We start from the raw sequence: 15,503 nt of genomic DNA on the forward strand, positions 1-15,503 counted from the left end.
AAATTATTATATTCTTCTTCGTCTAGCATGTAACAGATCATTACACTCGTTGTTAAACTTCAGTCTGTCTGAGTAAATTTGTTTTCTGTAATTTTATTCAAATTTTAATACTACTCAATAATTTCTGTATTTTTTAATGCCATCATATTCCACAGCACACTACGGATACTGTCCATGATCTGCTAGGACTTTCTGTGTTCTCTTGTCATACATTTTTGGGGATATGCTCAGGACACTCTGGTGTCCACCTACACTAAAAAAGATTGTCAAATTTGCCAAAGGTAAATTTTAAAATTAGTTAGTGATATATAAATAAAGAAATGAAAAATGATTAAAATCCATCACTGCTTCTGATATCACCCAAAAAGAAAAAAATTGAGTATAGAATTATAATAAAAATAAAATAAAAATTCATAAAAAGGTGTATCGCTTCTCGGCCTTTTGGCTAAGATCAAGTGTAGTATCTGTTCTTATCAGTTTCATACTGGTGGATAAGTCCCACCGGTGTGGGGCTGGTGGGGATGGGTGCTGCATGGAGGGGCCAGGTGTACCGGGGCTGGTTCTGAGGAATCAGCTCGACGGCTGTCCTGATGTGACTTGTTTCCTCCGGGTCTCGCCATGAGGTAGAGGGGTGTAGAGCCGAGGTACTTCTGTGCCTCGGGGAGTGGTGACCCTGAGGTGCACGAAACTCACTTGGTGTTATAACTCACTGAGTGAAAGCACTGCACCATTACTCTTCACCTTTGGCACTCACCCTTGGTATCCCGGCCTTCTGGCTAGGATCGTGAAAATTTTTATAGATCCGGCCGGATGATCGGGCAGTATATCTGCACTTCATTCACTTATTTATCATTTTTTTGTATGTCACTGTGCCACGTTTCGTGTTTTTCTTTGCACACAGGATTCGCAGGATGCGGTAGCCCTTCTGAGTGTCCCTCCTGGCGGTCTAGGGGAGGTGTGTGTGGCCATTAGGTTCCTCACCTCCCTGCAACCCCTGGGCATCTTGGCTTCGGTCAAGATGCCATCAGTATACAGCTCCTTGGCTAATACCTTGGTTAACGCCTAGGTTGAAGCCAGGAGTATTTTCGGCCCCTTAGTGGCTTCGGCAAAAAAGGGCATCGAACCTGGATCCTTGCAGGTGCCTTTTGGCCCGGAGGTGAAGGGTAGGTTTGTTGGGGGACCTCTCTCCTGTTGGAGAAGGGCATAGCGATAGACCGCATCCTTTGTGCACGTTTTTTTAGTGTGACACGTCTGCACTTTTTCTTGCAATTTGGGTGATAGCGAGCACTTGCCTCAGCTCTTAAAAAAAAAAAAAAAGATGGTATTGGGCAGGTGATGGGCAGTGCCTGGTTTCCTCCAGACATGATGCTGCCCCCACCATGATCACTGTAGGGATGGTATTGGGCAGGTGATGGGCAGTGCCTGGTTTCCTCCAGACATGACACTGCCCCCACCATGATCACTGTAGGGATGGTATTGGGCAGGTGATGGGCAGTGCCTGCTTTCCCTCAGACATGATGCTGCCCCCATTATACTTCACTGTAGGGATGGTGTTGGACAGGTAATGGGCAGATACACTCCTCATAAACAGTAGCCATATGAGTAGTTTTATATCTGTATTTTACACCTGTGCAATCTCTCCCATAAAGCATTGTGGATGACCTGCATCATGTGGGAATTGGTGTCTAACCTGCCCTTCTACCAGTAACCAGTAAGTATGGCCTCCTTTCTGTAACTTTCCCCATCTGAGCTAAATGAGTTTATCTCAGTCTCTTCAAACACATGTTCCAATAATCCATGTCCTTAGTCTGCTTGTCTAGTTCAGGTTTTCTAGTCCATCATCTTCAGAAGAGGCTTCCTTCTGGGACGTCAGCCATACAGATGAATTTGATACAGTGTGAGGCGTATGGTCTGAGCACTGACAGGCTGACCCCACCTCTTTAACCTCTGCAGCAATCCTGGCAACAGTCATATTTCAATTCCCCAGTGACAACCTTTGGATATGTTGCTGAGCACGTGCACTCAAATTCTTTGGTTGACCACAATGAGTGGAACCTGCCCTGTGAAATCTCTATATGGTCTTGCCCACCACGCAGTAGCTCAGTTTCAGAGTCTTGGCCATCTTCTTATAGCCTAGGTCATCTTTATGTAGAACAACAATTCTTTTTTTCAGATGCCCAGAGAGTTTTTTGCCATGAAGTGCCTTGTCGCCTCTAGACATACTGGGAGTTGTAGTCTGGAAATCCACAGTAAGTAATGCATCTACTCATATCACCACTGAGTTTTTGATACCAGAGAAATGTTGTGTGAATTTGCATTGAAGTTATTTAATCAATCATTTTATTTAATTAATATATATTAATATTATATTGTTTTCTTTTTACTTTGATTTATGTTTTGAAATTTAAGTTATAATTAAGTAATATGTTAAGCTATTGATCCTGATATCTTATCATATATTTTGCTTATGACCCATGAGAAAACACATGCAGGAATTAACATCAGAGACCTCCATGGTGGATCTTATAGGAGGATATAAATATTGCATCTCTCTGCGGTCTGTACTACAGGGAGCAGGAGGGTATAAATACTTTTGCGTGTGTTACATATAAGAGACACTGGAGAATCCTGGGATAGACGGAGCTGATGTTTGTGGGGCTACAGGACAGGTGAGACCACAGGGTGTATCCTCAGTATTCATGGCCCAGCCGGTATCACAGAGGGATGGATGATATGCATGATACTAATATTCTTCATTATAATAATCTTGGGAATTATACGAGTGTGATTGATTTACAGACCCTCCTCCGCTTATAATAATTGTCCTAGATTATCACTTGGCCCTTATATAGTACATGATGAAGCTGAGTCCTCTCCTGTAGCTCTGTGGACACTGTAGGGAACCATATCAGCTGAGAAGGAGTCTTAAAGGGGTACTCCTCTGGAAACCCTTTTTATTTTTTTCAAATCAACTTATGCCAGAAAGTTAAACAGATTTGTAAATTACTTCTATTTAAAAATCGTAATCCTTCCAATACTTATCAGCTGCTGTATGCTACACAGGAAGTGCTTTTCTTTTTGAATTTTTTTTTTCTGCCTGACCGCAGTGCTATCTGCTGACACCTCTGTCCATTTTCGGAACTGTCCAGAGCAGGATAGGTTTTTTATGGGGATTTTCTCCTACTCTGGACAGTTCTTAAAATGGACAGAGGTGTCAGCAGGGAGCACTGTGGTCAGACAGAAAGGAAATTTAAAAAAGAAAATAACTGCTGAATTGGAATGATTAAGATTTTTAAATAGAAGTAATTTGCAAATCTGTTAAACTTTCTGGCATCAGTTGATAAAAAAAAAAAAAAAATGTTTTCCAGTGGAGTACCCCTTTAAGTTGATTTCAGGGGTGCAGGAAGGAAGGCAAAAGCCAGAAATGGAAGCTGCATCGCAAAGTTGGACAGAGGCACCACGGTGCCTCTGTCCAACTGCACGATGCAGCTTCCATTTCTGGCTTTTGCCTTCCTTCCTGCACTTCTGATCGTTTGCACCGTCTCTCAAGACGGCGTGGGAAGACACTAAACTTGAGTTTGCTGACACCTGTACCGAGTGTTGTACCTCTTGCTTGCACAAAACCAATGGGTGAGTTTATCTCTCAGTGTCCTGTTTGTCAGTTAACCCTGAACTACTGATCCCTGACAATGGAGCGATTTTTTAAATTTTTTTTATGAGTTGATATCAGGATAATAATTATATTACTATAGTTGAGAGTCTTGTGAGAGTCTTATCACTGTCATTCGACACCAGGTTAAGAATCGGTGAGAATATAGACCATGCCAGGTTTCCAATATATAGTATGTATGCAATAACTGGCAGCAACTTCTGTACCTGTGATATATGGGTCTATACCTGAGAATATGATCTCAGTCTCTCATATCACTCATGAGGAATATTAGCTCAATATTCGAGCACGAACCTCGTATTTTCTGACCTGTCTAGACTTACTCTTCAGGTCATTGTTTTGCCACATAAACCAGAAACACTACAGCTTCAGCTTAGTTGCATTGTCCATTTTTGCTCCTCAACCTTTCACCCCTCCAGGTATAGAGCATTCAACCACACCGCGTCTGAGTTATCTAAGGCATTGTTAGGCTGGGTTCACATATGTCCGGTATACGGTATAGGTGAACTCAGCCTAGATCTTGTCATCAGTTGTATGGCAGCCGGCGTCCATTGTTTCAGCATGGTACGAGCTGCGTTCCCCTGTCCGGTAACCTCTGGCGTGTCCAACCATCCAGCGTCAGAATTCAAATGCTGGATGATTGTGAACCGTCCCATTCGGGATCAGTTCTAGCATCAGTTTCCCTGGTGCACGCCTGAGGGAAACTGTGCCGAACAACTGATATATGTGAACCCAGCCTAACAGATGCAAGCGAGTGTTGAGGGTCTCCTCCTCCCATGATTCTTAGTGTTACCTGCTGTTCTGTTTCTTATTGTTGTGGTCATCCAGGTTTGTAGGTTTGTAGTATGTCATGTGTCTTCTTGCATGAGTTATTTTGGGGGTCCTCAAAGCCATTTGGGAAGTCTTTGGTCACAAAGTAGCTTTACAACTGCTCCAAGTCTTCTCCATTCAGTGGTTCCTTGGAGCTTCATAATACATCTCTTATATTTAACAACTTTTTTCTCAAACCTAAGACGCACACTTCATGTAAGAAAACAATTACGGCCGTTCTGCTCAGAAGGTTCCTCAATAGTGAAGTGAAAGACTGAGATCACATTGTAGGAAATGTTTGGTTGACATAATTACTGCTGTAGATGGTGTCACCTAGTAGTCTATAAGGGACTATGGTACGATAATTCTACTATTCTTAAAGTACTATTATTACAGTTTAAATCTACATTGTAAATTAAATCGCTATGAAAATCCTTTTTCGAATTTTGTAAAATTGTGTTCAAGATTTTACAGCTGTTTAGCTCCACCCCTGTTCTCATACATGTCACTGATCATCTGACCTTCCATAATGCATTGCATTCTGGTAAAAAGAAGTGTTCGTTTTGGAGTAAACCATGTTTCCCTTAGCCCATACAGCAGCACGACATGTGGGGATATTCTCCACCCTTATAAGACAGGTAGAAGAGTTCCGAGCTGAGCTCCTTACACTGTTAACACCCCCAGGATGAGTACGCTTGTCCTGGGTCATCAACAGGTTACGTTTATCTGTAGGCCTATATTTACATGAAGCTGAGGAGCACTACAGATCGCTCCAAAGGAACGTGCCGTACTCCCAAAGGAAACCTGTTGTCAGAACTCTTTCCTCTGACTCCATTTGTTGGCACCAAGGTCCTCTATGGCTCTTTGTCACACAGATTATTTATGGACATAGTGCTGGCCAACCAAGGTTTTACCCAAACAGCAGACCTTCCAGCTGTAACATGCATCTAGATGCCAGCATTGTTTGTGACATTAAGGCATTTGACAGGAACTCAGCAGCCATGTCCTTGTTCTTCAGAGAGGATTAAATCTCGTCAGTTGGGACCCCAGACTCCATGTCTTCCTGTAATCTGTGCAAGGTATCATGGGAAGTGTTATTAACCTTGGCCTGAACTGCAGCAGCAATATAACTTCGCTTTAAGGAATGCTGTGCCCTTCTATTAACAGGGTCTTTAAGGCTAGACCCAAATTCTAAAGATGGCCTCATTTGCTTAAATTTGCTATGTCCATGTTCACCTTGTGGGGGCACTAGCCATTCAAATCTTGTATACCTTTCAAGGTAACATAGTTCTAAACTAATTGGTGAAGATTTATTAAAACCTGTCCAAAGGAAAAGTTGCTGAGTTGCCCATAGCAACCATTCAGATCGCTTCTTTCATTTATTAAAAGGCCTCTGAAAAATGAAAAGTAATCTGATTGGTTGCCATTGGACTAGCTCCCCATTCGGAATAGGGTTTTGTCCAGAGTAGGGATGAGCAAATCGAATCTGACTAATCCGAATTCGGTACGAATTTCATGCAACGAATCCGAATCGCTGCTATTTGATTGCACAAATTGCTTCATTAAACTGCATTAAGTGTGGTCCAGGCTCCAGGGCATCTAAAATGGCAAATCCACATGTCAGGACAGGGGGCAAGGAACTCTGGGAAGGTGGGAACACGGGTAGGCGGGATGACCCTGAATCGCATGCAGCCTATCAGCAGCCAGTCACCCCTGTGTTGTCACAGCCCTATTTAATTGGCAGCCATCTTGTGGCCAGTCACATCAGCGTTCTATTGCAGAGAGAGTGGGACAGAGAGCAGTGTGTGTTGCACAGAAAAGCATTTTTACAGCAGCAATTCACCTCGAGGCCAAATCCACCCTAGAAGCACTGATAGGGAAGGGAGAGAGATAGAAAGAGAGAGTGTCATTTTGGGTGTACTTCACAGCGACTGTGTGCTGCAGCACTGGTGTGTACAACAACTGAAAAGCTAATAGTAGCTAGCCATTTAGGGTGGGCAGAGCACTAAAAGCCAAAATCACCTGCTATTAGTGCCTAATACAGGTAGCGTGGCGGAGCATATCCTCTATTAAGTGCAACCTGTGCGTACATAGGTGGTGTACCATTTTGTTCCTGTTAAAGTTGTAAGGGCCTAATTACTGTGAAAGGACAGCCAAAAGTTACACACCTGCTGCTGTTAAAGACAAATACTGTTTTAAATGTAGTGGAGCGTATGGTACTCCCCTCATATTCGCACTAATCATGTCAGCCAGAGAAGTGCCAGGACATCCGCAGATGAGTGGCAGAGGCCTAAATTCATCAGGTGCAGGCAGAGGTCACAACAGACTAGGGGTTAGTGGGAGCAGGAGTTGCAGTGAGAGGCCAGAGCTCCCGATATCAGCTAGCGGTCATGTCTTGACCAGCAACCCATCTGCCGTTATCGATTGGTTAACTCGGTCATCTCCTTCATCACAAGTGATATCTGACACCCCCAGTCAACAGTCGGCATGGCCCGGGAGCAGTCCCTGTCCTCCTATTGCCTCTGTCCTATGCTGTTCCCTCCCCTAAAGAAGTATCTTAGTTCAGCTCCACTATTTAGTGAGGACGATCTACTAGAGGCCAGTCAGCAGCTACTGCCAGGCCAAGAAGTGGAGGAGACATCCGCTGGTTCCTCCACTAGGTGGGCAAGTAGTGATGAGGAGAGTGGCGTGGGAGGTGGTGTTGCGGGCGTTCATGCTCCTGAAGCAGACACTGTTGAGGAACGTGAGGAGGACATCAGTGACATGCAGACACAGCTCGATGATGATTAAGCCGATTGCACTTGGGAGCCGGGTGCAGAAGGGGCTTCATCATCATCAGGAGAAGAGGGTTGCAGGTTGCCTTTGAGGCAGCAGCTGAGTCACCAAGTTGGTCGCATGGATGGCAGTCAGCATGGTGGCAGAAGTGGGAAGTCTGGAGCCAAACGTGCCCGGGGTAGACCACCTGCTTCGCGGAAGCCTACCTGCCCAGAAGGTAGTGGAACAGGGGTCCTCGGAGTTGGCGGCAGTCAGTCAGTGTGGACTGTTGCGTGGAAAATCAGCTACTCTGGGGTGTGGCAGTTTTTCATCAAGTATCCGGGGGATGTTAACATGGCCACATGCAATTTAACAAAAGTATCTTTAATCTTTGCAATTGTGAGGCCCTAATGTCTCTTCAGGCTGACGCCACCTCCAGTGTGTGTCATTCTGTCACCATATGGTCTCCTCTTGCTGCTGCCACTGTGGTCTCCTCATGCTGCTGGCACATTATATGAAAATTTTTATGTTAATCTATTTAAAATCTTCAATTTCAAATTTCAAATATATATTTAATCTTTTCAACTGTGAGGTCCTATGGTCTTGTTATGCTGCTGCCACCTCCAGGCTTGGTCATTCTTCCACTATATGTTCTCCTCTTGCTGCCGCCAATTCCAGGCTGTCATTTTGCCACATTATGGTCTCCTCATGCTGCTGCCACCTCCAGGCTGTGTCATTGTGCCACCATATGGTCTCCTCATGCTGTTGTCACCTTAAATTAAACTTTAAAATTTTTATCTATTTTAAATCTTCAATTAAAATTTTACAAAATATCTCCAATCTTTTTTATTGTGAGGCCCCATGGTCTCGTTGGGCTGCTGCCACCTCTAGGCTCTGTCATTGTGCCGCCATGTGATTCCTTGTTATATTGGGTTTTGTGGTCATACAGTGTTAGTTGAAAGTAAACACTTTGGGCAGCCGGGACATAAAACTTGTTAATCTTGTTTTTCACTGAAGCCACTTCTAGCTTTATGCGCCCACTTATCCAATGGCATAGAAGCTGAATGTGCTCCTGTCCAAGTTGCTGGTACTGCAGTCCCTCCTTTTTCAAGTGGACACTCAGAGCATGGGGGTGCACTCAGAGGCAGGGGCTGGGACAGGTGGTAGTTTGCATCACGGGGGACCACCTGCTCAATGCTCACCAGAATAGGTCCTCAAAAAAGGATTTAAAAAAAATGAAAATAAATTCAAATTAAATTAAATAAAAATTACATTAAAAAATCTCTTTAATCTCATGGTCTCCCTGTTGCCACATCCAGACGCTGTGCGGCAGTGATTCTAATAGCGACGCCTGTAATCTGCATGTCATACTGAATGTCACACTCCCTATGCTTGTTAGGACACGGAAAATTGTTCTACACCCCTATTGGCTCTCTGTTGCCCAGATATAGCAGTTTATAATAGCATTTCACCGCAAATAAATTCGGACGGAAACAAATTTTTTCGGAAAATTCGTCGACTTGTCCGAATCTAATTTTTCAAAAATTCTGAAGGCCCTGGACCCCCGCTTAAAGGCATAGAGCTGTCCATTCCCTCAGGCAGCCTTCAGGTCCTCAGCCCAGATAGCACCATTTAGGCACTTCATTCACTCTTAATACTTGGGGCCCCAAATTGGTGGGAACATGTTGTTAATTTCCTGGGGTTGTCTCCAGGTCCTCAGACTGAATAGCCCTATTTACGTGTGTCATCCAATCTGAAAGCCATGGTTCCTCCACAGGTGGAGACATGTTCATTCCCTAGGGTGGTCTTCACTTCCTTAGACTGGACAGTGCCATCTAGGCATGTCATCTACTCTGAAGGCCATGGGCCTCCATAGAGGTATAGCATATTCATTCCCTGTGGAAGTTTCCAGGTCCTCAGACCTATTTAGGTGTAAGGTCTTATGGCCTTCAAAGAGCTTTTACTTTCACCCTCAGACTCTGAAGAGAAGAAATGTATCTTGTCAATCACTTGCAATTCCCTCAGAGGAGGATGTATGTGGGGCCTAACCTTTAGAGAATTAGTCTGAGAGGATTTTAACTGGTTCTTCAATTTTCAATACCCATATACCCACCCACAGCATCTCTCTTTTTTAACAGTAGAATCCTACATTTTTGAATGGGGCTTTATATAGGGTTAGGCTTCATCCATTAAACTTTACCTGTTCTATTAGCCTGCAGGGCGGAGAACTTCCCCACATGTTGTGCTGCTTAATGTGAACTTAAAGGGGTACTCCACCCCTGGCATCTTATCCCCTATCCAAAGGATAGGGGATAAGATGTTAGATAGCCCGGTCCCGCTGCTGGGGACCCCGGGGATCGCTGCTGCGGCACCCCGCTATCATTACTGCACAGAGCGAGTTCGCTCTGTGCGTAATGACGGGCGATACAGGGGCCGGAGCAGCGTGACGTCATGGCTCCGCCCCTCATGACATCACGGCCCATCCCCTTAATGCAAGTCTATGGCAGGGGGCGTGACAACCGCCACGTCCCCTTCCCATAGACTTGTATTGACGGGGGCGGGCCGTGACATCATGAGGGGCGGAGCCGTGACGTAACGATGCTCCGGCCCCTGTACTGCCCCTCATTACGTGCAGCGCGATCTCGCTCTGCACAGTAATGATAGCGGGGTGCTGCAGCAGCGATCCCCGGGGTCCCCAGCAGCGGGACCCCGGCGATCTTACATTTTATCCCCTATCCTTTGGATAGGGGATAAGATGTCTGGGGGCGGAGTACCCCTTTAAGAGAAACTAACAATTTAAAGGGGTAGTCCAGTGGTGAAAAACTTATCCCCTATCCTAAGGATACGGGATAAGTTTGAGATCGCGGGGGGTCCGACCGCTGGGGCCCTCGATCTCTCTGTACGGGGGCCAGGCTCTCCAGCCAGATAAGGAGTGTCGTCCCCGCACGAAGCGGTGGCCGACACGCCCCCTCAATACATTTCTATGGCAGAGCCGGAGATTGGCGAAGGCAGCGCTTCGGTTCTGCCATAGAGTTGTATTGAGGGGACGTGTCGGCCGTCTCTTCGTGCGGAGGTCGACACTCCCCCTTCCCTGTCGGGGCTCCATACAGGAGATCGCAAGGGGCCCCAGCGGTCGGACCCCCCGCGATCTGCAACTTATCCCCTATCCTTAGGATAGGGGATAAGTTGTTCACCACGGGTCACCACTGGACTGCTCCTTTAACTTAAAGGGAATGTGTCATCAGAAAATGACCTATTGTTTACATGTTTGCATGTTGTATTTTTGATGATTTTACTATCTGTATTATAAAGTAATTCTGAAATCTTGCAGTTTTCAGTCTGGCCACTAGGGCCTAAAACTAAGCCTTCCTGTTCTATGTGTGAAGATAAGGAGGAGGCTGCTGGAAAGGGATCTGTACAGCATTACAGTGAAAGTCTACAGTAGACAGAGAAAACAATAGGAGATCTGCCTCCCTGTGGAATGACCTCTGCCCAGGTCACAGAGCATGCTCACAAGCCTGCCCCATTCAAAGAATAGGGTCTGAAGAAAAATACTGAACACTTGCCTAAATAACAATCTCAGACAACTTCATCATCACCTCACACGGCAGAAATAATATACAATGCTTAAGTAAAAACTGAACATTTCATAAATAGAAAAAAGCTCACCACCCCATGATAACGTTTCCCATGTTATACCTCCCAAGTGCAGTAGCCATCTCGAAAATATAAAGAAGAAAGAAGAGAAACTCCCTTAGGGAGAAAATCTAACTCTACGGAAGGTAATATAAAACGTCTAACTTTTATTCCAAGATGCATTAAAACATGCCTAGGTGGGGTACAAAATATATAAAAATAACTCCTGGTGCATTTCGGAAAAAGACTATCCAATACAAATTGCTTGAAAAGAGTGCCTACATTAACAATGCCAGCTAGAGGGTGCCTTAAAGGGAAACTGACAGGCTGTTCACCAACATTAAACCCAATACACTGAGTTATAGTGCAGGTGAACTGGATTACAATGAGGTATCGCTCATCCGGATCCGCGGTCCAGTTCTAGAGATACGGGGTCTATTAGCTGGAAATGCACTTTGCGCAGTCGAGGCGGGACCTGGCATACTCACCTGTCCTGCCTCTGTCCTCTCTGCACCGATATGCCCGCCCACCTTGTGCTCACAAGTGTGAAGAGGTCCCATGAATATTCATGAGATAGGGGGGCATATTGGTGCAGAGAAGACAGAGGCAGGAATGCTAGGTGTGCCGGCTCCCACCTCCATGGCACAAACCTCGCCATTTCCAGATTAGCAATGCCTGAATCTCCAGAACTGGACTGCAGATCCCTGTGATACCTCATTGTAATCCAGGTCACTTGCACTGTAACCCTGTGTATTGGGTTTAGTGTTATTGAACCAGCTGTCAGTTTCCCAGTCTGTGAGACAGTACCACTATACAAAGCGCCACAGTCAAATGGTTATTTGATGGAGTGGTTGGGGATCGCCCTGCCTGCATTCATGAATTTGCTTCCTGAGAGGCTTCCTGACCATCTAGGAAGGTAAACAAGTACGTCCAGACCCAACACAGACCTCCCACTGGTCCACTGCTGGCACTTGCTCAACCTACACATAGGAGGGTAGGCTCGATTGGCATCACCTTTGGGTCAGCTCTTCCTTCTTTACTTCTTTGCCTGTGTATAGATTGAGACTATCTTTATTGAAGAAGAATGCAGATATCAGCCATAAGTTCTTCCTCTATGGCAAGCTCAATTTTGCCCATGAGAGGATCCTTATTTTTTTTTCTACTACTAATGCAGACATGTTAAATTACACATCTCTGATAACAATCTGTTTTTCCATTTTAGCTTAGAGTCCCAGCTGCTCAGTGATGGTGAATTATACGCTTTCTGGCACAGCGTTGAAAGCTGTGTTCCTTCACTCCGATGCCCTGTATTTGTCCATAATATCTCTGCTGTTGGTCTCCTTCGCCATCTTCTTCTGCTTCTTTTCCATCATGATGACCGTATATTTTACCATCTCCCACCTGCAGGAGGTGCCCCGTTATATATTTTTTGCTCACCTGCTGATCAATGACACCATCTACATCACCTTAGGGCTTGTTAGCTTCTTCTCTTCAGCATATCTTATTTACTTCCCAATGCCCATTTCCTATATGATAGTAACCATATCTTCCTCGGCTTTCAAGGTGTCCCCATACAATCTGGCAGTGATGTCCTTGGAGCGTTATTTGGCCATCTGTTTCCCATTACGACATTCAGGGTGGTGCACTCGCCAGAAGACCATTTTGACCATTGTGGCCGTTTGGATAATTGGGTTACTACCCAATGTGGTTGATTTCATTATTTTGTGCTTCTCAGTGCAGAGCGACTACTTCTCTGTTTACTGTCTTAGTGTAAGATCTGTCTTTATAAAGAACGATGCTCAGGAAACGTTGAGGTTTGTTGTCCACTCCTTGGGGTTTTCTTTGGTGGGTTTGATCATCGTGTTCACCTACATCAAGATCATGTTGGTTGCTATAAAATTAAATTCTGGAAAAGCTACAGCCTCCAAGGCCGGTAAAACGGTCATGCTCCACGCGTTTCAACTCCTGCTCTGTATGATGTCTTTCTCCTATAACCTGATCGAAATATACCTGAGAAAATATCTCTACATGTTACCAATGATCAATTTTTACTTCTTCATGTGTCTACCGAGGTTTATCAGCCCCTTAATATATGGCTTACGGGATGAAGTGTTCTTCAGGTACATGAAGCGAATTATGCTTTGTAAAACTCCAAGAACTTTCCCAAACTCAGATTCAACATAAAGTCTGGTAATCTCCTCCTGTTCTAGTTAAAAAAAATATGCATTTTTAAAGACTATGGTTTTGAATTAAAAAAAAATAAAAAAAACAGTTTCGAACATTATTTATCAGTCTTATCCAAAAATAATGTTAGGCAAAGTTGGGTGAAAACCTCTGTCAGTTCTGATCACGACCATATTTATTTTAATCATACTTTTCCAAGTAAAGACACAACTAACAAGCTGCAGAATAGACTCGGGGATGTTGATTTTTATGATACAGTGGGGAAAACAAGTATTTAGTCAGCCACCAATTATGCAAGTTCTCCCACTTAAAAAGATGAGAGAGGCTGTAATTTTCATCATAGGTATACCTCAACTATGAGAGACAGAATGAGAAAAATCCAAACAAACAATCACATTGTCTGATTTTTAAAGAATTTATTTGCAAATTGTGGTGGAAAATAAGTATTTTTTCACCTACAAACAAGCAAGACCTGTAACTTCTTCTTTAAGAGTCGTCTCCTCTGTCCTCCACTCGTTACCTGTATTAATAGCTCCTGTTTGAACTTATCAGTATAAAAGACTCCTGTCTACAACCTCAAACAGTCACTCCTAACTCCACTATTGCCAAGACCAAAGAGCTGTCGAAGGACACCAGAAACAAAATTGTAGACCTGCACCAGGCTGGGAAGACTCAATCTGCAATAGGCAAGCAGCTTGGTGTGAAGAAATCAACTGTGGGAGCAATTATTAGAAAATGGAAGACATACAAGACCACTGATAATCTCCCTCGATCTGGGGCTCCACACAAGATCTCACCCTGTGGTGTCAAAATGATTACAAGAACGGTGAGCAAAAGTCCCAGAACCACACGGGGGGACCTATTGAATGACCTGCAGAGAGCTGGGACCAAAGTAACAAAGGCTACCATCAGTAACACACTACGCCGCCAGGGACCCAAATCATGCAGTGCCAGACATGTCCCCCTGCTTAAGCCAGTACATGTCCGGGCCCATCTGAAGTTTGCTAGAGAGCATTTGGATGATCCAGAAGAGGATTGTGAGAATTTCATATCGTCAGATGAAACCAAAGTAGAACTTTTTGGTAAAAACTCAACTCGTCATGTTTGGAGGAGAAATAATGCTGAATTGCATCCAAAGAACACCATACCTACTGTGAAGCATGGGGGTGGAAACATCATGCTTTGGGCTGTTTTTCTGCAAAGGGACCAGGACGACTAGGAAAGAATGAATGGGGCCATGTATCTTGAGATTTTGAGTGAAAACCTCCTTCCATTAGCAAGGGCATTGAAGATGAAACGTGGCTGGGTCTTTCAGCATGACAATTATCCCAAACATACCGCCCGGGCAACGAAGGAGTGGCTTCATAAGAAGCATTTCAAGGTCCTGGAGGGGCCTAGCCAGTCTCCAGATCTCAACCCCATAGAAAATCTTTGGAGGGAGTTGAAAGTCCGTGTTGCCCAGCGGCAGCCCCACAACATCACTGTTCTAGAGGAGATCTGCATGGAGGAATGGGCCAAAATACCAGCAACAGTGTGTGAGAACCTTGTGAAGACAGAAAACACGTGACCTCTGTCATTGCCAACAAAGGATATAAAACAAAGTTTTGCGATGAACTTTTGTTGTTGACCAAATACTTATTTTCCACCATAATTTGTAAATAAATTCTTTAAAAATTATAGTTGAGGTATACCTATGAGGAAAATTACAGGCCTCTCTCATCTTTTTAACCCCTTAAGGACCAAACCCATTTTAACCTTAAGGTCCAGGCCAATTTAGTTTTTTCCTCCTCGCCTTCTAAAATCCATAACTCTTTTATATGTCCATCTACAGACCCATATAAGGGCTTTTTTTTTTTTTGCGTGACCAATTGTACTTTGCAATGAAACCTCTCATTTTACCATAAAATGTACAACAGACCCAAAAAATTATTTTTTTACGGAGGGAATTTAAATGAAATGTAAAATATGTGTAGCTCACTTAGGATAAAAGAAATAATGTGCTTGAGGTTAAAGGTGTTGCCTTCACCCAAAAGGCCTAATGTAATATGTAGAAATTATAAAAAATTTTTATTTTTTTTTTTTTTATTTTTTATTTATAATTTTTTTTTTTTATTTTTTTTTATTTTTTTTATTTTTTTTTTTTATTTTATTTTATTTTTTATTGGGAATTTAAATGAAAACATAAATTTTGCACATTTTGGAGGGTTTCGTTTTCACACTGTACATTTAACTGGACAAATGACATGTGTTCTTTATTCCGTGGGTCAATACGATTAAAATGATACCCATGGCTAGATACTTATATATTTTTGTACCGCATAAAAAAAATCAGTAATCTAAAATCCTTATTTTGACCACCTATAACTATTTCATTTTTTCATATATAGGGAGTGGTATGAGGGCTCATTTTTTGCGCCATCATCTGTACTTTTTACCGATACCACATTTG

The 15,503-nt window shown here is 43.7% G+C and overlaps 1 protein-coding gene and 1 pseudogene across 1 annotated transcript; both read left to right on the forward strand.

Annotated features, from left to right (window-relative positions):
- Positions 1 to 425: 425 nt before the first annotated feature.
- Positions 426 to 503, forward strand: LOC130360206 (U2 spliceosomal RNA; annotated as a pseudogene).
- A 10,470-nt stretch (positions 504 to 10,973) lies between these two features.
- LOC130357316 (odorant receptor 131-2-like) lies at positions 10,974 to 13,054 on the forward strand. Its single transcript, XM_056559998.1, has 2 exons — positions 10,974 to 11,016; positions 12,093 to 13,054. Exon 2 carries the CDS (start codon positions 12,116 to 12,118, stop codon positions 13,052 to 13,054), a length of 939 nt encoding a protein of 312 aa, XP_056415973.1. The 5' UTR covers positions 10,974 to 11,016; positions 12,093 to 12,115.
- The last annotated feature ends 2,449 nt before the right edge of the window (positions 13,055 to 15,503 follow it).

The sequence above is a fragment of the Hyla sarda genome, chromosome 2, assembly GCF_029499605.1.
Source record: "Hyla sarda isolate aHylSar1 chromosome 2, aHylSar1.hap1, whole genome shotgun sequence".
NCBI classification, from domain to species: domain Eukaryota; kingdom Metazoa; phylum Chordata; class Amphibia; order Anura; family Hylidae; genus Hyla; species Hyla sarda.

Bases quoted from the DNA above. Each gene is read 5' to 3' on its own strand.
- LOC130357316 (XM_056559998.1), top strand. From the start codon at position 12,116: ATGGTGAATTATACGCTTTCTGGCACAGCGTTGAAAGCTGTGTTCCTT.